The sequence below is a fragment of the Somniosus microcephalus genome, chromosome 27 (assembly GCF_052327205.1).
Source record: "Somniosus microcephalus isolate GS21.2 chromosome 27, FLI_Smic_1.0, whole genome shotgun sequence".
Lineage (NCBI taxonomy): Eukaryota > Metazoa > Chordata > Chondrichthyes > Squaliformes > Somniosidae > Somniosus > Somniosus microcephalus.
In genome coordinates, this window is record NC_141013.1 from 24702608 (window position 1) to 24729243 (window position 26636).

At 41.3% G+C, this 26636-nt stretch overlaps 1 protein-coding gene across 17 annotated transcripts in view; it reads right to left on the minus strand.

Moving 5' to 3' along the window:
- Positions 1-26636, minus strand: part of tcf12 (transcription factor 12) — a 295499-nt gene that overhangs the window by 5553 nt on the left and 263310 nt on the right. For all 17 annotated transcript variants that reach the window (XM_085968734.1, XM_085968731.1, XM_085968732.1 and 14 more), the window contains 3 exons: positions 3815-3929; positions 3522-3684; positions 3165-3394 (listed from right to left, as the gene is read on the minus strand). In XM_085968734.1, the coding sequence (XP_085824860.1) occupies positions 3165-3394; positions 3522-3684; positions 3815-3929 (508 nt within the window). The remainder of the gene's footprint in view (positions 1-3164; positions 3395-3521; positions 3685-3814; positions 3930-26636) is intronic.

Consider the following 26636-nt stretch of genomic DNA (forward strand, 5'->3'; position numbering starts at 1 on the left):
ATAATGAACGCATTAAAATATTGTCCCAGGATTCACTGGAAGTCCCTTTGCAAGGTGGAGTCCAGTAAGGGAAATGATCCTTATTAGCATAAGCAGTCCTTGCATCCCCTACTGACCTGTACTTCACATTTGCAGGCTATAGGAAAACACAGGGTAACATGAAAATTGTCAACATTAGCTTGCCCACAAGCCCAGTCTCATCAACTGATCAGAAAGCAGCATTAATAACGGCTCAGATGGTGGCTGACGATGACCCCTGGATGTGAACGGCTCCCATAGGAAATTATAAGAGCATGCTTTTTAAAAACTGAATTGCTAGAACCTTTGGAAAGATATTTTAGGATAGCAGAGTGCTATAAAAAAAAAATCCAGCTTTGCAGATTTCACTAAATGATGCTTTAAGCATATTCAGATATCTTACCTCACAATCTACCTAATTGGCAAAAATCTGCCAAAGAAACCTTACCTGAAAAGGGAAAGTGTATTTTTAAAAAAAACGTTGCTTAACAAATTTATCGATCACAGCACTTTAAGGTTAAGTTCTAATTCTTTGTCACAATGTAAAATTTATTAGAGTAAACAAAAGTGTGTGCACTACCGTTTACATTCAGACCAGTTAATCATGGCAGTATCGCAGACGTCGCTATAATAGTGTTTCAGAAACAGGATCATTAAAATGCACCACATTTTCACTTATTCCTGCCAACATGGACCTAGTTTACACATGACAGTATAAATTATGGCAGTGTCATGGCCAAAACCCGTTTCCATCTACCATCTGTTGGTATCAAAAAATAGATAAAAAGTTTTTCCCTATGCAAATATATGTAGTGTACAATAAAAATAAACCTGATGAAACCCCCCATTGAGGGGGGGTGAAAAAAACACACGACTAAATGTTTGCTACACTCTGCTCCCAACTGAGTCTTGTTGAATGGGGCAATGAATTGGAGAATCAGGCACGGAGGTTAGTGTGCCTGATTTCCAGTACTCCCAGCTTTCCAGTCATTAATGATTGGAGGCCGCAAACTGAGCACTCTGACCTCCAGATCCAATTCGCCCATCTGCGCTCCTGTGCGAGACTCTGCACCTATGCATGCAGATTGGAAACACTAAACTAGGTTATATTGTTAGGTCCCAACTTAATCAGCCACAACTATAGCCAGGTGTGAACCCACCCTCCCTAAACAATGGCTGACTGCAAACACGTGTCTATTACCACGTTTAGTATACAAACTATATTAAATTCAGCAGAATCCACTTTCCTTCTTTCCCCAATGTTTTGTCCCCTTATTTCCCTCTTGCTGGGGTATGATTGCATTGGCATCAACAGCCCTCTGGGTATCTCAGCCAAGTTGCTATCCTCTGTGAGAGCCTAGCTAGCAAGTGTCATCACTCTATTCAAAAATGACTGGCCCTACAGCCAAGCATCAATTCTGTCCATACACACAATCTCTCAAGTAAGATTCATTGAGTAATGATCAGGAGCAGGAACCCTGGTTGATTTTTCCTATTCCTTCCTGCTAAGACAAAAACGATTTTCAAATAAACTATCCTTGTATTTGCTGGCTCCACAAACTACCCTGAAGATGTGGCTGCTACCACCACCTCAAGTCCCTGCTTTCATACCATCATAGCCGGTGTATACCCCAGGTGCTTTTTTCTAAACTTACCTAGATTTGTAAAAAGAAAAAAGACTTGCATTTATATAGCGCCTTTCATGACATCAGGACGTCCTAATGCATTTTACAGCCAATGAAGTACTTTTTGAAATGTAGTCACTCTTGTAATATAAGAAACATGGCGGCCAATTTGCACACAGCAACTCACACAACTAGCAATGTGATAATGACCAGGTAATCTGTTTTAGTGGAGTTGGTTGAGTGATAAATATCGGCCAGGACACCAGGGATAACTCCCCTGCACTTTTTCAAAATAGTGCTGGGGATTTTTTACTTCCACTTGCGAGGGCAGATGGGGCCTTGTTTTAAAATCTCATCCGAAAGATGACACCTCCGACAGTGTACCACTACCTCAGTTCTGCTCGGAGTGTCAGCCTGGATTTTGTGCTCAAGTCTCTGGAGTGGTACTTGAACCCACAACCTTCTGACTCCGAGGCAAGAGTGCCACCAACTGACACCCGTATGAATAGGGTAGCTAAAGAAATGTGAAATTAAAAGAAAAATCATTGTGCAAGAGTATCCACAATGCCGTGGTCAGGAGTGGGTGGCAGTGGGGACACTCTGCAGAGGTACAAGCCAGTTACAGGGCAACAGCAGCTGTATTTTTACAGTGCAAAGGATTCAGGAATAAAGCTTGCATGGTCACAGAGGACCTGAACTCCAAGTTAGCTCAAAACGTTGAGTGGTTGCTGGCCAACTTGGCATCCATGCGCACGGAGTGAGCTTGTGTCATCTGGTATCTCAAATCAATGTTGGATCCAGAAATATGTATTTGCGATTCTAACATTTTTGGAATACTGAGACACAAGGCCAATTTTAATAATAGATAGGATTTGATGAAAACATTAGGGCTTACTTTGTTTATTGCAACAAATTTTACAGCATCAGTAATAATCAGAGTTTCGTTAGGGCCAGTGGAGTTGTGGAATAGTTGGGAGAAGGTCTATTAATTTCAAACAAAGCAATTGTGCAGTAATAAGTTCTGGCCTCCCCATTTCTGACCAATGCTGTTGCCTCCCCTCTGGAATGTGTAATCTCTGTGCTGGGATATAGTTCTACAGGCATCAGTTGTCCTCTGGTCCCTATCTCAATGAGCATTCTTTATGTGCGAGTCTTCTGTCCACTGGAGAAGCTGGCGATGAGCCCAATCCTGTCTGTATCCAAGATCCAAACATGCAAACTTCTAGTGGGTGTTGCTGGAAGGCAATCGAGAGTGGGAACCTGGGCACTGGAGCTAACTGTAGTGCTCTTACTGACACACCAGCTGAAGCACAGATTGGGGACTGAACCTCAGATTGGGGACTGAACCTGGGATCTTCCTGGACTGTGTGGATCAGCTGCTCACTGCCGTAGGCAACTAAGCTGCTGGGGAAATCAGGCAAAACAACTTTAAAAGGCAAAGATCTGTCAGATAATGCTGGTCAACATCTACTAAAATACTATAAGCCACATTTAGAAGTAGCCAACCTAGGGCCTACTGACCTCGGACTTGTTGTTCCAAGTTAAGGATGACGGTAACTGCCTGGTGAAGAATAAGTAGTTTGGTTTGGGGTTTTTCACTCTTCAAGTGAAGTTGACACATTCGTCCAAGCTCTTTAAATGCTTCATTGATGTCTCTTACACGAAGACGCTCTCTGGCATTATTTGCCATTCTCCTATCGCGCTCTCTCTCTGCTTTTTGCTCAGGATTTAGCTCCTCATCTTCGTGATTACTGCACAGGAAAGTAAGTATACAGTGCTCAACTGCAGTTAATGCAAATTACATAAAATATTCTACTGAAACCAGGATCAATACCCGCTATAGACTGAAGGTAATTAAACATTTCAACATGGACTTACCTTGACCTTCCTCTAGACTGCATCTTCATGTCTTTTTTAGATCCTTCGTCATCTGATCTCTTGTCATCGGATGAGAAGGAGTCATTTGTGTTCTCCTCTTTTGCTTCGGTTTTGACTTCTGCTGGACCCAGGGCAGAAGCCTGACTTTGTAAACTTGATCGTCCTGTGCAAAAATATAAACACCCCGAGGTCAAACACCATTTCTAACAACAAGCTATATAATTTACTTGGGGAGGTTTAGAGTTCATATTCAGTAAAATGTCATTTTGAATTAGGTTGCTATAAAGAGATACCTCTGTAGTTATCCTGTGCCTGGTGATTTAATTCTGCACTTGAAGGGGGGACTGTATTGGGGAGGATCGAATGGTTGCTATGGAGACTGACAGATTCATCCCGATGAGAACCAACCTACAAAAGATGACAATTTATTCTACTATTGCCTGTGATTAAACTATCATCCAGCTAATTTAAACATAAAAATGTAAACAGGAGGATTATTACTCTGTTGCTTCAATACAAATTGTTTAATAATTTATTTTATGTGAAAATCTATAAAACTGAATTTGTGCCTAATGAGTGCATTAATTATCTGTGGAATATATTGAAGTAGACTCCATTATACAGTGCAATACTGTGAAGTACACAATAGTGCCATATATCTTTCAGATTTATAATGAAATAACGCACAAGTACAAAGTTTCTACTGATACTCCAGTAACTGTTGATATTAAAGTACACCTAATAATCTGATAAAGGACGATATAAACGTGCTACTCAAGTGTTTTCTTCTACTTAATTTTCCACTTTCCCAAGTTAAGCCCCAACCTCCGCAGTATTCCTCAGTCTGGACTGCAGGCCACAAACATTTCCAACTACGTGCAATGCAGTTCGGAAAGTTTGAGCAGTGTGGGAAGGACTTCACTCTGGCCGACACAAATCAATCATTGAGCAAAAATGTAGGTCAAAAATGGGATTTTGAATTGGGTCTCAAATTTGGGAGTCCAGCACATTCAAATTGCAGGTATTGAGGTGTCCAAGTATTTGATACAACCGAAAAGTAAACAATGAAAAATAGCTAGATATCCAATTGATAAGCCATCACATAACCAACTGCTTCAGTCAAAATGAGTAATGAGGAACTGATTTACTGAGAATATTATGCATTTAAGCAAAATACCAATGTTGCTTCAGTGCAGCACAACAGTCAGTGTGATACATTTTAAAACACAATTACAAGTTCTGATTATTTCCACAGAGCATCTTAAAAACTGAAACTCCTTTTTAATCTATGTCTGGAATGTTTGAATTACATCGCAACAGTTACAACATGCAAGGAAAAACCCAAAGAAAAATACAAATGTAGAAAAACAAAATCATAAAGGTCGACATTACAGCAAAAGGTCAACACTATACACAACAGGAAAAGCCATGCTATGCAATAGCAAACTTAAAGTACAAGTTTATGATAGTCAAATACCGAGGCGAGAATAACTGGAACAGCAGCAACATTGGAAGGTTACAAACAAAGACAACGGAATGTCACCGTGAGGATTTAAGCCTAGTTTTGTAGACGCTTGCCCACATAACAACTGTGACTGCACATCCAACAGCAATTCATTGGTTGCAAAGAGAGAGGTTAGAAAACACTTCTTCACACAAAGGGTTGTAGAACTGTGGAACTCTCTCCTGCAAAAAGCTGTAGATTCTAACTCAATTAATAATTTTAAATCTGAGAGAGATAGATTTTTGCTAGCCAAGGGTATTATGGGATATGGAGCCAAGGCAGGTGGATGGAGTTGGGATACAGATTAGCCACAATCTCATTGAATGGCGGACACAGGCTCAAGGGGCTGAATGGCCTACTCCTGTTCCTATATGGGAAGTTCTGATGACGTGAGAAGTTACTGTATAAAAGTACTCAAGCCAGAGAGAACCACAGGAGATTCATTCAGACCCAATGTTAGTTGGGGTAGTTAAAATCAGGGCAGCGAAGACCAGGAAAACAAATCATTGAACACAATCAAAGGTTTCAGGTATGATTTTCAGGGCTCTGAAGGCGCAGTTCAACAAAAACATATGTAATTGGTTTCAGGTAAGTGGACATCACTCCTTTGGGACAATAAAAATCAAATAATAATGAACAACCAATAATATGGCAAAGGGAAGGGACAGCTGCAGCTAATGTGCTTGAGGGAGTGGGTTTCTCCTCTTGCACAGCCGCCCAGTACTGTATAATGAAATGAGGCAGGGAAGAGAGAAGAAAGTCACCTCTATAAACCCAGCACTATCAAGACAGCACTGAACAGACCCAAAATGAATCACAGGAGCCAGTGCACCCCTGCAGCACTCCCGCCCCCGCACAATAATTCCTGAGTCTAGTGAGGTGTCTATAGAGATAACCATGATGGGCTTGAGCTGCTGCAGCATCATGGCCCAAATATGTCTGGTGTAAAGTGGAAGTGGCAGCCAACTCTTCCACACCCGCTCCAACTGTGATCTGTAATCTCAGGCTACCAAAGATGCAATCGCACTGGTGTGCCCCAAGCACAAAGGAGCGTTTCTGTTGTCCTTTCTGAAGGTAGTTGCTGGTTTGATGGATTAGGAAGTGCAGACCAAATAATCTTGCAATCCTCATGGAAAATTGTTCAAGATCAGCTATATCCGAAATAAGATGAGCTCACCATGTCCGCAGTAATACAGCTGTAAAATCAGCCTCAGATGAACTAATCAACAAGGAGTCCTACCTGGAAACTCAACAGCTTCCGGTTTGGAAAATGAAGGACGAGTTTGGAGAGATCTACAAAAAATCATTACCTTTAAAGAGAATATCTGCCTTCTAGAAAAGCAAAAGATCTACTCAAGTAACCTTCCAGCAGCAGGGGAGCCATAAAAGGCCCAAATCACACCACTTATGGAATGAGAGAATCTTTTGGTCCAAATTAGAATATATTGGAGAGCATTTGTAATAGAGTAAATAAAATATAACCACTTTTAAAACACAGATTCTGCCCAAAAGGAAAAGGAAATAGAAGTACATTTATTTGCCCCCTCACAAATTATCCCAAATATGTGGGGAATTAACATGCTGCAAAAGACAGATGATGAATGATTTGCACCCTAAAATACTGAAAAACCTGATGCAAAACCAACAAAATGTAGAGGATAAAGCAACTGAAACCTGTTTCCATCAAAATAGGAGCATATCATGCATCTTATCTCAGGAAATAAACCTAAAAAGGTGACTCAACCGTGGATAACGAGGGAAATTAGGGACAGCATAAAATCAAAAAAAAAGGGCATATCAACTGGCAAAAAAAAGCACCAGACCGGAAGATTGGGGGCAGTACAGGATACAGCAAAAGAGGACAAAGGGATTAATCAGGAAGGGGAAAATAGAATACGAAAGTAAACTTGCAGCAAACATAAAGGCAGACTGCAAAAGCTTTTATCGGTATATCAGGAGGAAAAGACTGGTAAAATCCCAAGTCGGTCCCTTGCAGTCCGATTCGGGAGAATATATAATGGAGAATAAGGAAATGGCAGACCAATTAAACTCATACTTTGGTTCTGTATTCACAAAGGAGGACACAAATAACCTCCCAGGAATATCGGCAAACATAGGGACTAATGAGAGGGAGGAGCTGACAGAAATTAGTATCTCTAGGGATATGGTGTTGGGTAAGTTGAGGGGACTGAAGGCCGACAAATCCCCGGGGCCTGATAAACTACATCCTAGGGTACTTAAGGAGGTGGCCCTGGAGATAGCAGATGCTCTAAGGATCATCTTCCGGAACTCCATTGACTCGGGAACAGTACCCGTGGATTGGAGGGTAGCTAATGTTACCCCAATATTTAAAAAGGGGGGGTAGAGAGAAAGCAGGGAATTATAGACCAGTAAGCCTTACATCGGTTGTGGGCAAAATGCTAGAGTCCATTATTAAGGATAAAATAGCGGAGCACTTGACAAATGGGGAAAGGATCGGACAGAGTCAACATGGATTTACAAAGGGTAAATCGTGTTTGACTAATCTGCTGGAATTTTTTGAGGAAGTAACTGGTAAAATAGATGGGGGAGAGCCAGTGGATGTGGTGTACCTTGACTTCCAGAAAGCCTTCGATAAGGTTCCACACAAAAGATTATCATGCAAAATTAAGGCTCATGGGATTGGGGGCAAAGTATTAACGTGGATAGAGAACTGGCTGGCGGATAGAAAACAGAGAGTTGGAATAAACGGCTCGTTTTCGGAGTGGCAGGCAGTGACCAGCGGGGTGCCGCAAGGATCTGTCCTGGGACCCCAGCTGTTCACAATATATATAAATGATCTGGATCAGGGAATTGGATGCAATATTTCCAAATTCGCTGACGACACTAAACTAGGAGGAGGGGTGGGCTCTGATGAGGATGTCAGGAGGCTACAGTGCGATTTGGACAGGTTGGGGGAATGGGCGGATACGTGGCAGATGCACTATAATGTGGATAAATGCGAGGTTATCCACTTTGGGGGTAAAAACAGGAGGGTGGATTATTATCTAAATGGCAATAGATTGGGAGATGGGGAAGTGCAGAGGGACCTGGGTGTTCTTGTGCACCAGTCACTGAAGGAGAGCATGCAGGTGCAACAGGCGATTAAGAAGGCAAATGGTATGTTGGCCTTCATATCAAGGGGGTTCGAGTATAGGAATAGGGATACCTTACTACAGCTGTACAAGGTGCTGGTGAGACCGCATCTGGAGTATTGTGTACAGTTTTGGTCGCCCCATCTGCGGAAGGATGTTCTTGCCATGGAAAGAGTGCAGCGGCGATTCACCAGGCTGATACCTGGAATGGCGGGAATGACCTACGAGGAGAGATTGAATAGTTTGGGCTTGTACTCACTGGAGTTTAGAAGATTGAGAGGGGATCTCATCGAAACATATAAAATTATGGCAGGCCTGGACAGGCTGAATTCAGAGAGAATGTTTCCAATGGCAGGGGAGCACAGAACCAGGGGCCACAGTCTAAAAATAGCGGGCAAATCATTTAAAACAGAGATGAGGAAGAATTTCTTCACTCAAAGAGTGGTGAGCCTGTGGAATTCCCTGCCACAGAGGGCTGTGAAGGCTAATTCAATAAATATTTTCAAGAGAGAATTGGATATATTTCTGAAGGCTAAGGGGATTAAGGGTTACGGAGAAAAGGCGGGGACGGGGTACTGAACTGGTAAGATCAGCTATGATCTCAGACGAAGATCAGCCATGATCTCATTGAATGGCGGAGCAGGCTCGAAGGGCCGAATGGCCTACTCCTGTTCCTATCTCTATGTTTCTATGAAAGCTAGCCACACAATCAAGTTTTTTTGTAACATTACAAGTTTAAAGGAACAAAAATAGAACTCTTGAACGAAAGAAGATACAGAAGAGTTGTGAAACAATCTTCCAATTCCACAAGCTGTCACGTGCAAAGCATTTCAATCTCGGAACGGTACTCTTAATTTTAGTATATCCAATATACATTCATAAATAACTTGCATTTCCATTGCACTCTTTACATAATATAAAGACTCTTGCATGTCTTCCTGTAAGAACAAAAGATGGTGCCAGGCAGAGGGAAAAAATAGAAAGGATTAGGGGAGGTGAACCAAGGGCACAGAAATGGAGACGGGTCTTAAGGAGATTTTTAAAGCAGGAAGAGAGAAGGGAACAGGGCAAGGGCATGGGGTTGTACAAGCGATCACTGGGGTTGCCAACCTTCCAGGATTGGCCTGGAGTCTCCAGGAATTGAAGGTTAATCTCCAGGACACTGCTGCCAGCAACCCAGGAGAAATATCATGGGGAATTAAACAATAGTGTTCATCATTTTCTTTGAACACTTTAATTCATTAGTTATAAAAATATTGGAGATGGGAGGAATAAGGTCAAGATTAATCCAATTGGGTGAGCCTGTTCTCTTTCCAACTGGCCGTGGGAAGACAGTGCACCTGGAGGATGGACCATGGTCGGAGTGTGGGGGCGGGGCGCTGCAAGGCAGGGGGGGGGGGGGGGGTCATGTGATGAATCCTCTAGGAATACACCCAACCAGAGTTGGCAACCCTGGTGATCACCCAGGGTAGTGCAAGAAAAGTGGGGGACAAGCAGCAGCCTGGTGCCAGAGAAGTGGAGGATGCATACAAAGGTAAGAGGCAAGAGGAGATATCTGGGCCAGGAAGGTGAGCTCAAGGTCAAGCAGCATGCCACAGTTCTGCACTTTGTGACTCAGCCCAAGTTGGCAGCTAGGGATTGTGATGCCATCAAGCTCGAGGTACGTTGCAGCTGGCAGAAGCCAAAAAAAGAGCTTTGGTTTTTGACAACATTAAGCTGAAGGAAATAAAGACACTTTTTGATCTTTATTAAACATATAATTTACATAATCTACAGTGGAATCTCTATTATCTGCAGTAATGAATAATGGAAATTGGAAAATAATCAGTCCCTAAATCTTCATCTTACAAGTATGGTACTGTAATTCCCTAGATAGAGATATTAAAGTAAAGTACAGTACAAATTTGAATAATATTGAATTAATCTTTGAGCTGCAAAGTTCCATGTCAGACAGAAGGAGAGTGGCATTAACGGGCTTTGCAATGAAGTGCATTTTGCAGAAGGCTTTGTCCGATGAAGATTCTAGCAGATAATGGAGGTGCCACTGTATTTATTCAAAAGAGAGTTAAATGTATTAAAAATGGCTACTGAACTGGCAAATTACCAACTCACCTGCCCAAGATAATTACATTATTTTATTTACTCATTCTGAGCTTCACCGCTGAGTGAATCTGCCTTCGATAGGTTTTCATCACAAATATAATTAAATGCCAGTCTTTCATCAGAAATCTCACCAAAGAAACATGCCACAGTATTTTTAAATATACCCAATTAAAATGATCTATTTTAGAAACAGGAACAGGTCATTACACAATGTAAGTACCTTATTACAAGCACTTACAGATTTTTAACTTCTATCAACCCTTTTATTAGTTGGGAATCAAAATGATCCGTCAAGATGAGCAAAGTCTCCCTAATTAAACGCTTTCATTTCCTTTAGTCACACAATGTGGAATTCTCTCCTCCCTCCATCAATCCTCCTATCGAAGAAGATTACACAGCACTCTGCTTTCAGGATGTGATCTCACCCCTATTCTCGAGTTAAAAACCATAATATCCAATGTCCCTGGTAAATATGAATTTCAAAATACATGGACCATATCAGAGTGACCTCTGTCACACAAGATTACTAATGCTTGTATAAAACTGTTTCTATCATAACAGTGAACACAGAATATTCAGGAAAAATTGGGAAAGCATAAATGAGAAACGCCAGTACGGTGCACCAGTATTACAATTGAGTTTTTGGAGCTATACACACCATAGGAAATGTGTTCCATGTGATTCTCTACTGGATTAGGATTCATTCACTCATTCAGTGAAGGCTGATTAAACTTAGAATAATACAAGACCAGTATTCATTTTTTTTTTTTTTTTTTATAAAATGGAGAAAGTTTAGGCATTTCTATCTTAAGCTGTGAAATTAAGAAAGGATTGGGGGCAAGGTATTGACTTGGATAGAGAACTGGTTGGCGGACAGAAAGCAGAGTTGGAATAAACGGGTCGTTTTCCGAGTGGCAGGCAGTGACTCGTGGGGTATCGCAAGGATCGGTCCTAGGACCCCAGCTGTTCACAATATATATTAATGATCTGGACGAGGGAATTGGATGTAATATCTCCAAATTTGCAGATGACACAAAGCTGGGTGGGAGGGTATGCTGTGAGGAGGATGTCGTGAAACTCCAGTACGATTTGGACAGGTTGGGTGATTGGGCAGAAACATGGCAAATGCACTATAATGTGGATAAATGTGAGGTTATCCCCTTTGGTGGCAAAAACAAGGCGGCAGATTATTATTTGAATGGCAATAGATTGGGAGAAGGGGAAGTGCAAAGAGACCTGGGTGTTCTTGTGCACCAGTCGCTGAAGGTAAGCATGCAGGTGCAGCAGGCGGTTAAGAAGACAAATGGTATGTTGGCCTTCGTAGCGAGAGGGTTCGAGTACAGGAACAAGGATGTCTTGCTACAGTTGTACAGGGCCTTGGTGAGACCGCACCTTGAGTATTGTGTGCAGTTTTGGTCGCCTTACCGGAGGAAGGACGTTTGAGGAGAGATTGTGTCGATTGGGCTTATACTCACTGGAGTTTAGAAGATTGAGAGGGGATCTCATCGAAACCTATAAAATTCTGTCAGGCCTGGACAGACTAGATGCAGGAAGGATGTTTCTGATGGCCGGGGAGTCCAGAACCAGGGGTCATAGTCTAAGGATAAGGGGCAAGCCATTTAAGACTGAAATGAGGAGGAATTTCTTCACCCAGAGAGTGGTGAACCTGTGGAATTCTCTGCCACAGAGTCCGGTGGAGGCCAGTTCATTAAATATATTCAAGACGGAGTTGGATATATTTCTTAAGGCTAAAGGGATCAAGGGATATGGGGAGAAGGCAGTGACGGTACTGAATTTGGATGATCAGCCATGATCTCATTGAATGGCGGCGCAGGCTCGAAGGGCCTGCTCCTGCTCCTATCTTTCTATGTTAAACCATTTGCCTACAATAATATACAACAAAAGTCAAACCATCAAAGCAACTGCTTCTGGGACTGTACTACAGTCAAAATAAATGATTTAAAATGTCAAAGATCGACCACCAGAGTATAAATGTCTAAAACTTTTCCTCCCCAGCCTCAAAGGAAATTCTGCCCTCCTTTCTTGAAAGCTCTCCTCGCTCTTGCGTTGGGTGCCAGCAACCCTCTGGTTTTCTCCTAAATGGCTGCTCTTTATGAGCCAGGCCTGGCTCCAAGGATTAACAGTATTCATGAGTAACTAGAATGATATCACTCTCTTTTAGTGATAGAGCTAAACTGAACTGAATTACCTAAGTTTTTCATTCAATATCCATGAAGTTAATTCACTTTTGACAACACCAATAAAAAGGCAATTATGTTCTAATCCTAGTCAACAGCTCAAAGAAAAAAATTGCCAACACAGTATATCTATTAAAGCACGTTAGCAGTGCAGATTCAATTTACTCACTCCCAGTGAATCTCATAATCCCCATTTTGTATGAAATCCCTTTCCAACCCACATATGTCCGTTAGGTAACTTGGTCTCAAAGGGACATTAAACTGAATTAGTGAAGTCATTCTTTTACGGGCAGTAGCCTCAGGTGACTGAATCATTTCAGATGAAGCAGCAATCTCCACAAGAGAAATTTGTGGAGTAAATTTCAGTTTCTTTGCCCCCCACTTTCTTACAATATGAACCTTTGAACGAGGATTGAACTTTGTACACGAGGAGTCCCTTTTTATTTTGCCATGGCTTGTAAGATCATGATAGCAGACTTTCTAGTTAGTGTACAGTGATCAGATATTTTAAGGTGGCATTTACATTGCAGCTACCAAGACAGGTAGTTTCAGTTCAGGTTCCAGCCAGACAGTTCCCTGGTTACACTGTTTGAGTCTCATCTGCCTGAAACTTTAACCGTCCTGTTAAAAAAAAGTTTTTTTGAAAAAACAAATTAACTTCATGGATATCGCATGCACAGAACTCTTGCCCAACGGTTAAAACTATCCTGGTTGAAGTCATTCCTTTCATGACTCACCTTGCCCCTAAAGGTTGCTTACTGATGCCTATTTCAGCCATCTGGATGACAATTACATTATGAAAGCAATTATGGTTAAAAGATGTCATCATGGGCTCAATCCCTCAGTGAAGCCTGTTTCCTGTGACATTTGCAATTAGTAATGAGAGGCTTTGCCAGCAGGTTTGGTATTTGAATTGCAAGTTGACCACAACTTAATTGTTAGCAGGAAAGAGAGGTCAAAGCAGTCTAAATATGTGCCAATTCAATAAACGATAAAGAAACATTCACAGCAATTAGGAAAGAGGATTAAAAAAAATACTAACTAGAACAATCTTAAATATTATGGTTTGTTGCTGTTAACCCCAAGTTGTTCATCAGGGTGCACTATTTGAGACCAATAATGGTTTTGCTCCTCTTTGGCTGTCCCATCTGCTTTGATGTGAAAAATTACAAAGATTCACACCAATCTTCAGATCTTCGCAAAACAATTTCTGTCAGCCAATCAAATCGCAATTCACCCCCTCCCCAACAATGCTCTTCTCATCTGCAAAATGGAGGATGGAAACAAAGAAACCAAAAAGACAAGAAAATAAACTATTTTAAACATTTTTAAAAAGAAAATTAAAATAGATTGTTAGAAAGAGAAAATATGAAAGAGGGAACAAACAGGAGGAAAAAGAGTTTTAATTTAAATTGTATTTAGTTTAGGCGAGTAGGGTTAATATTGCAATAATAAAGCTACCGATTGTGACCAATAGGAAGTTTCAGCACATTTCAGATCATAAAGTCTCCATATTTTTATTACTATCTCCAAGAACAGGTTGTACTTTTAAATTCTGTTAACTGCAAAAGCCAATCTGACTGAAAATACAACAGCACCAGGTTACTCAGATCAACTGTCCATTACGAGTCAGATATATGTTAATATACTGATATTTCTATCTTGTTGCATGTTTTGCAGTCAATCCACTGAGGTCAAATGGATTTTACAACAAGTGACGAAGATTTTTGCTTTGACTTAAGTGGGGTTTTTGAAACGATACTTTTGGAAATACTTCCCGTTAGCTGTATACATAGTTATATCTATTAAATCATGCAGAATACTGGTTGTCACCTTGGAGACAGCAGCTGTGAAGCATAGTCCAATTGTTTTTGAAATCTCTGGTGAATGACAGAAGTATGATCTGGGTACAACACCTTGTTGGTGTCTTACATCCTAGGTCTAAATTTCAAACGGTGTGAGATGTATCTGAGGGACCATGCTCCCAATTCAGCAGTACTTCAGAGGTCATCAAGATAGGGGTTGGAGACTCCAAAGTGAGATAAAACCCTATGTATAAATTATATTATGGAAGCTGATCCAGATCTAGTATCACTGAATTAGTGAAAGAGTGAATCATGTACTATTTTTGTATTAAGCAGGTACAAGTAACGTTCTATACATAGGATTGCATTAGATATACATCAGAGAAACAGGCCATTCAGCCCAAGCTGCCGTTTATGCTCCACTCGAGCCTCATCCCATCTTTCTTCATCTAAATCTATCAGCATAACCCTCTACTCCCTTCTCCCTCATATGCTTATCTAGCCTCCTTTTAAATGTATCTATACTGTTTGCTTCAACCACTCCCTGTGGTAGCGAGTTCCACATTCTCACCACTCTCTGGGTAAAGAAGTTTCTCCTGAATTCCCTATTGGATTGCTTGGTGACTATCTTATATTGATGGCCTCTAGTTTTGCTCTTCCCCACAAGTGGAAACACTCTCTCTCTGTCTACTCTATCAAAACCTTTCATAATTCTAAAGACCTCTATTAGGTCACCCCCTCAGCATTCTCTTTTCAAGAGAAAAGAGACCCAGCCTGTTCACCCTTTCCTGCTTGGTCTATCCTTGGATTTCTGGTGTCAAGTATACTACTGTATGCTGCTTATGGTACTTTTAGTAAAACTGTTCTGTAGCTTATAGCCTAGGCCACAGTTGACAGAATTCAATTTACCACTTTACAAAGTCTAGGAGATCATGATAAATCTTGAGTCATATCCAGTAACCTCAATGCAGTATCAAGGGTTTCTGTTCAACCACTGGACAATATCAGATATTCGGCGTGTAAGGTTGCACTTTGACTTGCAGGGAGTCTGGGCTTGCTTATGGGAGATCAGCACGAGAATTTTCTGCGTAACACCCAAAAAAAACAGAACACTTATGTTTTGTGTAGTTTTATTACTGTAACATTGGAAGGGTGTGTTAAGGGATTCATCATTTCAGTGCATGAACTGAAGGCACACCAACCTGCTGGGCCCATAAAGACAAGAACTTTATTGTACCAGCAAACAACGTGGGAGATAAATCAAGCATCGAGCATAAAACACATTTCAAGTGTAAATAAAATGGAATACTGCCTGCACCAAATATTTTCACACAGCAAGTACAAGCAGTGGAGATCAGTAATATTTTAACAATAGCTACAGCAAAGATCAGAACTTTATCAGTAATGTGGCCTACCAGAGGCTCTCCAGAAATTTTTTCTCAATGTTTTATGAAAACATAGTAATAAATTAACATTTGTGGTGTGGTGAAGCCAATATTAGAAGAATGCATGCAAACAACCTGCTAAAAGTGTAGAAACAGCTATTGGTCATTCGGACATTTATTTCAATTTTTTCTGTTTGGCAAAGGAAATAACATCGCATTAGAGAAAATGAAAGGAAAAATTAAAAATGCAAGTGCATTAGACAGATTTGAAGGTTATTTGTTGGTCCTCATTATTAACTGCAAACCATATAATTTAGCCAAGGGTAAATTGCTGTATTATACTGCTATAAGAGATTGTAACTGCTAGTGTCTTTCTACTAAACTAGAAGTGAATCAATAATAAGGCAATTTATTTAATATTTCTAACTCTAGTGTTTGAGGTTTTTATTGAGTTGGGAGGTCAGTAATAATGAATCCCACAATTGATGTTTGTATGCTAATTAAAACTAGCCATTTGGTTCTCTCTCTGCAACAGTATTAAGCAAGTACCATTCAACAAATCCTGTCAAATACCTACACCAATCGGAATACAGAGTTTTCTGTAAAGACCATACATCATCTACTTTTGCATACTTTGTAGAAGGATCACTTCAGTAAATGTGAAAAATTACATGTAATTCTGAACCAACAAATTTACAGACAAGAATTATGAAAAAATACCTAAAAAACGATACTAAAATATTTTGTTAGCGTTTAGAAATGTAATGCAAAAGCTAAAGTTGCCAACCAACCAACACATCATCAATCTGAACACATGGTGGCGCTTCTGCACCAGAATTATAACCAGTCATTGTTTAATACATGATGACAGATCAGCGGTTTTATATATGTGTGACTCATTTCTACCGTAAGTCCTTCAATTCTTTTGTAGTGCTACACATTAAAATGATCAAATTATATGAACAAAAATTTCATTGTGTGTTCTTTAAACTAAAGAAATACTGGAAAATTCCTCCTCATCTATCATTAAATCTTGCCTCAAAAACACTTAAAACTCTAGAAATAGCAGCAAGTTTGCTGGTTTTAAGTCACTTGCACTTGAAACAAAAAGGATGACCCTTTTCCTTGCAAGGGCACAGCCATGCAATTGTGAGGCTCCTCGACGAATCACACAAGTACAGGGCTTCAACTGGCACTGGTCAGAGCTCTCCCACACCCCCAGGCCGATCACACCCAGCTCAAATGACTAGAAAACCAGAATGATTCAGTACACACTAAGAATTGATCTTAGTTTTTAGCAGTATTGAAAGCATGCAGATAAAATAGTTCATAAAATATGGCTATTTTCAAAATATTGCATGAACTACAATTATACTTGATTACACATTAAAAAGCAATAGTCCAGCAAAATGGGATTGGGGATAATATATTGGCATGGATTGAGGATTGGTTAACGGACAGGAACAGAGAGCAGGAATAAACGGGTCATTTTTGGGATGGCAGGTGTAACTAATGGAGTGCCACAAATATCAGTGTTTGGGCCTCAGCTATTTACAATCTATATATCCATGACTTAGATGAGGGGACCCAGTGTAATATATCCAAGTTTGCTGACAATACAAAGCTAGGTAGGAAAGTTAGCTGTGAGGAGGACACAGAGAGACTGCAATGGGACTGTTAAAGTGATTGTACTCCATCTGCCACCTTCTTGCCCAATGTGGGGAAGTGTGAAATTATCCACTTTGGTAGGAAAAATGGAAAAGCAGAATATTTTTAAAAAGGAGAGAGACTGGTAAGTGTTGGTATTTAGAGAGTCATAAACTCAGCATAAGGGGTTGGCCATTTAGGACAGAGACGAGGAGAAAGGTCTTCACTCAGAGGGCTGTGAATCTTTAGAATCCTCTACCCCAGAGAGCTGTGGATGCTCAGCCGATGAGTATATTCAAGACGGAGATCAATAGATTTTTGGTTCTAAGGGAATCGAGGGATATGGAGATAGGACGGGAAAGTGGAGTTGAGGTCGAAGTTCAGCCATGATCTTATTGAATGGCAGAGCAGGCTCGAGGGGCCGTACTGCCTAATCCTGTTCCTATTTCTTATGTTTATGTCTGTTGATGCAAAATGGACTCGGCCTTTTACTGCAATGTCAACGCAACTGCCCAATACACTTTTTTAAAGTGCATTTTAAATACACTTTATAGTACTATTTATATCATCTGTAAACAGTAGTAAAATATGATCTTCCAGATATTATTAATTCAAAATACAAAGCTTTGTACATACTTTGGTCTGCCCAAGGCTACTTTTAACTTTAAAAAAAATCTGTAGTTGTTGCTCTTGCCATAACAGCTTACCACAAGATACTCCAGCTCAAGCCTCAAGGATCTAGGTCAGGATTATACAGCTATGATATGCAGCAGAAGGTGCGATTCTAGCAGGGCGAGCCAGCCTATATCAGAAAGCAGACAAATGCAGAGGATGCAAGGTCCTTGCTACTTCTGAAGCAGCAGCGTATAAGCATGGTCGTGGCAGATCTGCCAAGTTCTTGAAATAACCACTGTTGTGCAAAGTTGCAATTCATAAAAATTAGGCGAAGGGGAAAAAAATCCCACCATCAAGACTGCTGAAAACAAATATTAGCACATTTATGGCAGATTTGCCTGCTTCAACATTTACAATAATGAAACCTATTTAAGCAGCAAGATCTGCACATCCTCAATGTTTTCTGATATGATTTACCTTGGAGAGAGCAAGATCGGCTTACATAGAGGCTTTGGACATTTTTGGGGGGGCTTCTCTCTCTTCACCTGCAACTCCTCAACCCTCAAAATATTAGATGCTGAGAGGTTGTTTCCCCTGGCTGGAGAGTCTAGAACGAGGGGTCATAGTCTCAGGATAAGGGGTCGGCCATTTAAGACTGAGATGAAGAGAAATTTCTTCACACAGAGGGTGGTGAATCTTTGGAATTCTCTACCCCAGAGGGCTGTGGATGCTCAGTCGATAAGTATATTCAAGACTGAGATCAACAGATTTTGGGGCACTAAGGGGAAGCAAGGGATATGAAGCAAGGGATGAGATAGGGTGGTAAAGTGGAGTTGCTGCAGAAGTTCAGCCCTGGTCTTATTGAATGGCGGAGCTGGCTCGATGGGCCATACGGCCTTGTCCTGCTCCTATTTCTTACACTCTTGTGTAACCCCATTTCTCAGCTACCTGGCTTCATTTGGACATGGTTCCCCAGGTGTCGGCCAGGATTTCACCAAAATGGTCATTTTTGTTTTACTGTACCCGAGTCTCAACCTAGTGTGCTAGCAGGCTGTTCAACCCAGAAGGCATCACAGCCAGGTCCTATCCAGTCTTTACCGGACATCCACACATGCATATCTTCAGCTGAGACTGCAGGAAACCAGGATAGGGAATCTGGGCTGATTTTCCTCTTCCTAACCAAGGAAGCTGAGCTCAACTGTAACAGTCCCATTACTTCACTAACTAAGATCAGCTATTCTACACGGGGATGGAATTGAATTTTACTGCCACTGAAGCAAACAAGGCTTTCAGATTTCCCAAAACATTGTCAGATATTTCTCTTTAGAAGATTTAGATTATCAGAGATGGCAGTGATTTAGCGGCTGCTTTTTAAATAAAAATGTTCAACCCTCATTTAAAACGCTCCCACCTGGGCACAAAGGGATAGGTTTTCCTGTGTGTGTAAGGAAACATTCTATTACTAAACTATTATAAACCAATGGCAGTTCAGTAAAATATTTTTCTTTAACTTTAAACAGATAAAAATATACCCAATGTGCAAAATTATTTAGCATTTTTATAGTTTTCATTGCAAACGTGATTAATTTGGAGGTGAGCGGAGTAACTGGGCTTCATACACAAAACTTGCAAATCCAAAAGATGGCCACCACAGTTCCTCCAAAATCTGCTTTAGCTGCTGTGTAGGAGCACCGGTAGTAATTTTTTCCCTTTTTCCCTTTACCTGCCCTCTTGTGAAACCACTCGTAGTGCATTTGGGACTGCTTTATATAAAAAGAAAAAAGGGTGGCTAAAGTAAATGTTGGTCCCTTAGAGGATGAGACTGGGAAATTAATGGTGGGAAATATGGAGATGGCAAAAACACTGAATGAATATTTTACATCAGTCTTTACAGTAGAAGACACTAAGAATATCCCAACACTGGACAAACAGGGGGCTAAAGGGGGGGGGAGGAGCTAAACACGATCAAAATCACTAAGGAAGTGGTACTCGGTAAAATAATGGGACTCAAGGCAGATAAATCACCTGGACCTGATGGCTTACATCCTAGGGTCTTGAGGGAAGTGGCGGTAGGGATTGTGGATGCATTGGTAATAATTTTCCAAAACTCCCTGGACTCGGCAAAGGTCCCGGCAGACTGGAAAACTGCTAATGTAACACCCTTATTTAAAAAGGGCAGTAGACAGAAGGCTGGAAACTAGCCTAACATCTGTGGTAGGTAAAATTTTGGAGTCCATTATTAAGGAGACAGTAACAGGACATTTGGATAATCATAATTTAATAGGACAAAGTCAGCATGGTTTTATGAAGGGGAAGTCATGTTTGACAAATTTGCTGGAGTTCTTTGAGGAAGTAACGTATAGGGTGGATAAAGGGGAACCAGTGGACGTAGTGTATTTAGACTTCCAAAAGGCATTTGACAAGGTGCCACACAAAAGATTATTGCTTAAAATAAAAAATCACAGGATTGGGGGTAATATTCTGGCATGGATAGAGGATTGGCTATCTAACAGAAGGCAGAGAGTTGGGATAAATGGTTCATTCTCAGACTGGCAATCAGTAACTAGTGGTGTTCCGCAGGGGTCAGTGCTGGGTCCCCAACTCTTTACAATCTATATTAACGATTTGGAGGAGGGGACCGAGTGTAACATATCAAAGTTTGCAGATGATACTAAGATGGGGGGGAAAGTAGTGAGTGAGGAGGACATAAAAAACCTGCAAGGGGACATAGACAGGCTAAGTAAGTGGGCAGAGATTTGGCAGATGCAATACAATATTGGAAAGTGTGAGGTTATGCACTTTGGCAGGAAAAATCGTAGAGCAAGTTATTATCTTAATGGCAAGAAACTGGAAAGTACTGAAGTACAAAGGGATCTGGGGGTCCTGGTGCACGAAACTCAAAAGGTTAGTATGCAGGTGCAGCAAGTGATTAAGAAGGCCAATGGAATGTTGGCTTTCATTGCTAGGGGGATAGAATATAAAAATAGGGAGGTATTGCTTCAGTTGTACAAGGTATTGGTGAGACCGCACCTGGAATACTGCATACAGTTTTGGTGTCCATACTTAAGAAAGGACATACTTGCTCTCGAGTCAGTACAAAGAAGGTTCACTCGGTTAATCCCGGGGATGAGGGGATGGACATATGAGGAGAGGTTGAGTAGATTGGGACTCTACTCACTGGAGTTCAGAAGAATGAGAGGCGATCTTATTGAAACATATAAGATTGTGAAGGGGTTGGATCGGGTGGATGCAGGGAAGATGTTCCCGATGATGGGTGAAACTAGAACTAGGGGGCATAGTCTTAGAATAAGGGGCTGCTCTTTCAAAACTGAGATGAGGAGGAACTACTTCACTCAGAGGGTGGTAGGTCCATGGAGTATGCTGCCCCAAAAAACTGTCGAAGCTACATCATTACATAAATTTAAAACAGAATTAGACAGTTTCCTATTAGTAAAGGGAATTGAGGGTTACGGGGAGCGGGCAGGAATTTGGACATGAGTCTAGGTTCGGATCGGTCATGGCCCTGTGGGTAGCGGAGCGGGCCCAGGGGCCGTGTAGCCTGATCCTGCTCCTATTTCGTGTGTCTAATTCTGTTAGATGCAGGAGATGGTTCTGTGATAGTGGATTGGCAGTTAGGATCAGATCAGCCACGATCTTATTGAATGGCGGAGCAGGCTCGAGGGGCCGATTGGCCTACTCCTGCTCCTATTTCTTATGTTCTTATAATATGGATGTTAAACCCATAAATAGCATAGCTTGACTCAGTTAATAACACTCACCTGTAGGGCAGAAGGTTGAGGCCTATACTGGCCAACACTCCAGTACAGCACAGCACAGAGAATACTACATTGTTGGAAGTGTCATCCTTTGGAAGAAACATTAAACTGAGGCCCAATCTTCTGTTCTGGTACTTGAGATGGACATTAAAAGATCCCAGAGTACTATCCCAATAAAAGCAGCGAGCTCTGAGTGAGCTGACCAACATTCCTCTATAGACCAATACCATTATAAAAAACATTAGGATAGTTGCTGTGGAACAATTGCTGTATTTGCCTACAGTCGCTGCACTTCAAAAAGGTTAAGTGCTTTAAAAAGTTTTGAGGTAATAATGCAAATAGTGTAGCATCAAATGAATCAGATATATGAACAAAATTCAACAGGCAAGAACAGGAATTCTGCGAAACCTGACTTCTATCATTAAGACTCATTCATAGTCATCAATACTGTCTTAACAGGGACCATCCTCTTCTCATCTTCATAACAGACCAAAATGTGGCTGGTCTACATAAACATAACAGGTGTTCAAACAGTTCTTTGTCTCAGAGCAGCAGTCTGTTCTGCAAGGCCAGATAGTTCAATTCATTAGCATACAGCTGACAGTCTGCAGTTTGGGTGGTGAATTGGAGCACTAATGACACATTTGTCTACATTTCATGGTTGTAAAAAAAATTCTCTTCAAAATAAAAGGGCAATGCCAGCAAAATTCAGCATAGGTGCCCACAAAAACAAAATACAACCACCTACAAGTTATACACCACTTTCTCTTTGAATATTAGGTGTCATGACTACAGGATCTAGCCCTCATTAAAAAAAACATGTAGGGGGAAAAATTCATTCGCAACCCGAACACTGCCGGCGAAAAATAGTGCCGGCGATTGCGAACTTCAGTTTTAGCACCCCAAGAGGGAGGTGGAGCGCTAATTCAAGTACTCCACTTCCTTCTTAGAGCGTTAACCCCGAATATCGGGGCGGTGCGTTCTGCAGCGCTACGCACTGGGCCACATAGCGCTGCCGCATGGAAGGGCTCTTCCCCTCATTAAAGGGGAGGGCCCAAGCCCACAACTCTGCGGGGCCCTACCTGGACCACCGGGGAGCAGGGTGCCGTGCCAGCAGCCCGGCACTCAAGAGGAGTGCCTGATCGCGGCACGAATCCCGCGTTCAAAGACGCAACGGGCCACAAGTAAGTCGGCCGATTTTTCCCCCCTCACCTCCCTTTAGTTAGCACCCTGCGAGCCTCCTGCTGCTCCGTTCCCGCCCCCTGAATTGATCGCTTTTATCGCCCGCGCAGATTCAGGGAGCGCGGGCCAATTTTGCAGGCGGGGTGAAAATGGGGTGCTGCGCACAGTGATGACATTGTCATCGCCTGCACAGTGGAACGGGACGCTACTGGTTACCGCCACCGCTAAACTCCCGCTGAATTTAGTGGGAGTCGTTAGCGGTGCCACGCTAACGGAGGCGCAAATGCACCGAATTTCTAGCCCGTAATGCTTAAAAACTTTTTCTCTCACCAATTTTCTCTCCTGACTTCCTGCAGTCATTTACTCCTTGCTGCACATAGTTCCACTGTGTGTAACCCCACTGAGCCATCTGGGGAGTCCCATCAAAACTTTTCCAAACTATTTTACTTTTTGACTAACTGCATAATTTTATGTAATTTCCTGTAACATTCTAATATCCAGAGCTTCTCTACAAGTGCATTTATTTGTTGCTTAGCCTCTCGGTTTTAATAAAAACTGTGCATTGACTTGTTGCTGGAAGCAAAGGAACTTGCTGTTGCAGTCAAATCATCAGACGGAAGCCAGCCCTTTTTTAGAAAGCAAGTCTATTTTAAATGCATCTTTTTACATTTAATGTTGAAAATAATTCCTCTACGCGATGGCTACCACCCCCACCCTCAACATCACTAAAATAACATTCATTCATTTAGTTAGGCCACTAGGCTCTGCAGATCCTGCAGTCTGAGCATGTGCACTGTGCACAGTCTTCTAGGTTTCAAGGACACCCTCAAAGCCTCCTTGAAAAAGTGTAACATCCCCACCGACACCTGGGAATCCCTGGCCCAAGACCGCACAAAGTGGAGGAGAAGCATCCGGGAAGGCGCCGAACACCGAGTCTTTTCGCCAGGAGCAAGCGGAAGCCAAGCGCAGGCAGCGCAAGGAGCGCACGTCAACCCAAGCACCCCACCCACCCGCCCCTTCAACCACCGTCTGCCTCACCTGTGACAGAGACTGTAGGTCCCGCATTGGACTCATCAGTCACCTGCGAGCTCATTTTTAATGTGGAAGCAAGTCATCCTTGGTTCCGAGGGACTGCCTAAGAAGAGGTTGCATCAGGCAACCTACCAAATGATGCAGGTTTGGGATCTGTCATTCGGAGGTGCACGAGAGTAACCAATTGAGCTTCATTCTCTAATCCCCTTCCTTCCTTCCTTGAGGAAGTATCTTGCTATTACAGTACTTGGCATCTGTTCAGCCCAAGGTTGAAAACTTTCATAATGTTGGGAATCTTAAGGATAATCTCTTATATTATTATACATGGCACTGCCTAAACAGAACTGCCAATGTGCCACCCGATTTGGTATGATCTTAATAATGTCTTTGGAGAGTATGTAATTCGGGGATTTTTTCCCACTGCTTTGGGGATTAAATTCCATGACTTGATTCCATTATTTTGTGGAAAATTTAACTGGCCTTTATTTCATACAAGTTAATTCACCTATATATGTATTTAACTTTTTTATCACTTTCCATTTTTAATGCCAAGGATACACAGCAAGATGGTATACAAGATGTACCTGTGGAGGTCAGTACCTGGTATTTAGCAGAACCTGGGAGGCAGACTGGATGAGTAACCAATACATTGCCATCTTTGAAATGGGTATGTTTTTCCACACAGTCTCTCTTTCTCTCCAAGACAAACATTCAAAATACTTTGCCTGAATAAAGCTTTTGAAATTTGTCCTCAAGCTTTTCTTCAAATAATTCTTCAAAACAACCAAGCAGGTACCACTGCAAACTGAAGAGAAACCTTTGAGCAGTTGGGCTAGCTAAATGTTCCTGATGCAACCTAGAAGACTGCGCACAGTGCACATGCTCAAACTGCAGGATCTGCTGAGCCAAGGCTCTGGGCCAAAGTATCGAGTCCAAGCCTGGGCATAACTCAGTGCATCCTGCTGCCCTATCACTCCTAATCTCGCCAACCTCTATTGCTTCCCCATATCCCAATGCTATGAATTTATGATTCCTGCCCTTGCTTACAACTCCCTTCATGGCCTGGAAGCCAATCTTACTCGTGCAACATACCCCAGGCCCATGTGCCAGTACGTGCCCTCTGCTCTGCTGGGTAACCTCCCTTCCCTCCGCTTTGTCGCCTGCAGATCTTTCAGCCGTCTTGTTACGACAATTCAAACGCTGTCTTTAAACACCTTTGCATTCGCACTCGTTGCCCCGGTTATGCCTTCGGTCAACTACCTTAATTCATCTCCTACTGCTTGACCTCAGTTTTAATCTCTCACATGCTTTGAAATGTTATACAACATCACAGGTGCTATATAAATGCAAGCAGTAGTCATTGTCAGAAGTATAAGCCAAATGGAAAACATTTACAGAAGCTTTTCAAACACAAAGAATGCTTAGGTTGTCTGATCACTTTCTTACAACTCATGCCTATGCTGATGTTAAAAACTTAAGTTCCTGTAGCAAATATTCAGCTTAAGTGGAGAAACCAAGATGGTGGCCAAAAGGATTTCCAATAAATATTAGGAGCAATTTCATTGGTTCACCTATTGATAGAACTGGAAAAACTGCTTAGCATTTTTTTTTCTTTGTGTCTTTGTCGTTCTGAATTGGAAGTTTAATCTCTTTCCTTACATTTGATTCCTATGTTCCCTACCTCTTCAGTTGTGATTGGTTGCTGCTTAATGAATACAAAATTTGAGCCAATTAGCACTAAATTTGCATATATACAGATGTGACATCAAAGGACAAAATGCCCATTAAATGTAGGAACTATATATTTTAGATCTGTAAACGTATCAAACATCTTTGAACAAGAAAAAATACATTTAATACAGTCCTGAATAGCTCAATTATTTGAGGGGAGGGGAATGGAAATGGATGGCAGCAACTACTATGCAGTACAATGAGATCCGCCAATTAGGCATCAGAACTGCAATGCACCAAAATGTTCCTTGTAATAAATGAGTTTATAGATACTCCACATTTCTTATCTGCACGTATTAAAAAAAGAGCAAAACTATAGAATGAGACTAGTGGTTAAAAATAAAATTGCGAACTAAAACAAATTCAGTAAAATATCAAAAATTGCACTTCATGTTGGATTAAGCAGCTTAATTAACTATTTTGTTTTCCCACATGCTTATCTAAAAAATGCAATTACCCCAAGTGTGCTGTATGTTATCTCGTTCCCAAATGATTTGTACTGCAAAAACAAAATTGGCTGCTGCTAAATATTACAGCAACTTAAAATTTTACTGCTTTATTAATTTGTTAAAACACTCCTTAAACATCACAATCTGTGGGGCATATCATATTTGGACATTAGTATTTTACATCTTACTATAAAATTCCTACAGAAAATCTTTGTACACAGTCTTGCCCATTCCTTCATATATGGAAAGATATTCTACAATCAGTCTGTCCAGACACCAAAACACAGAAAGCAAAACAGGAAAAAAAATACCGTATCGAACTTTGTAAAGTTTGCCAATTAAATTTTTTTTCCCCCAAGTCTTTAATGTTTTAGATCAAAATGTAGAAATTCAAAATAGAATGCTGACATTCTGCCAGGTATGTTTCTCAGGGATCTAAACCCTTTGATGTTTATACTGCCACAGCTCCAGAACTGGTATAAATTGTTGCCAAATGTGGGAATGAGACTGGAACCAGCTCAAACTAAAATAAAGTTTTTGCAGCAATGAATCCCAACTGCATTGCTAACAGGTGA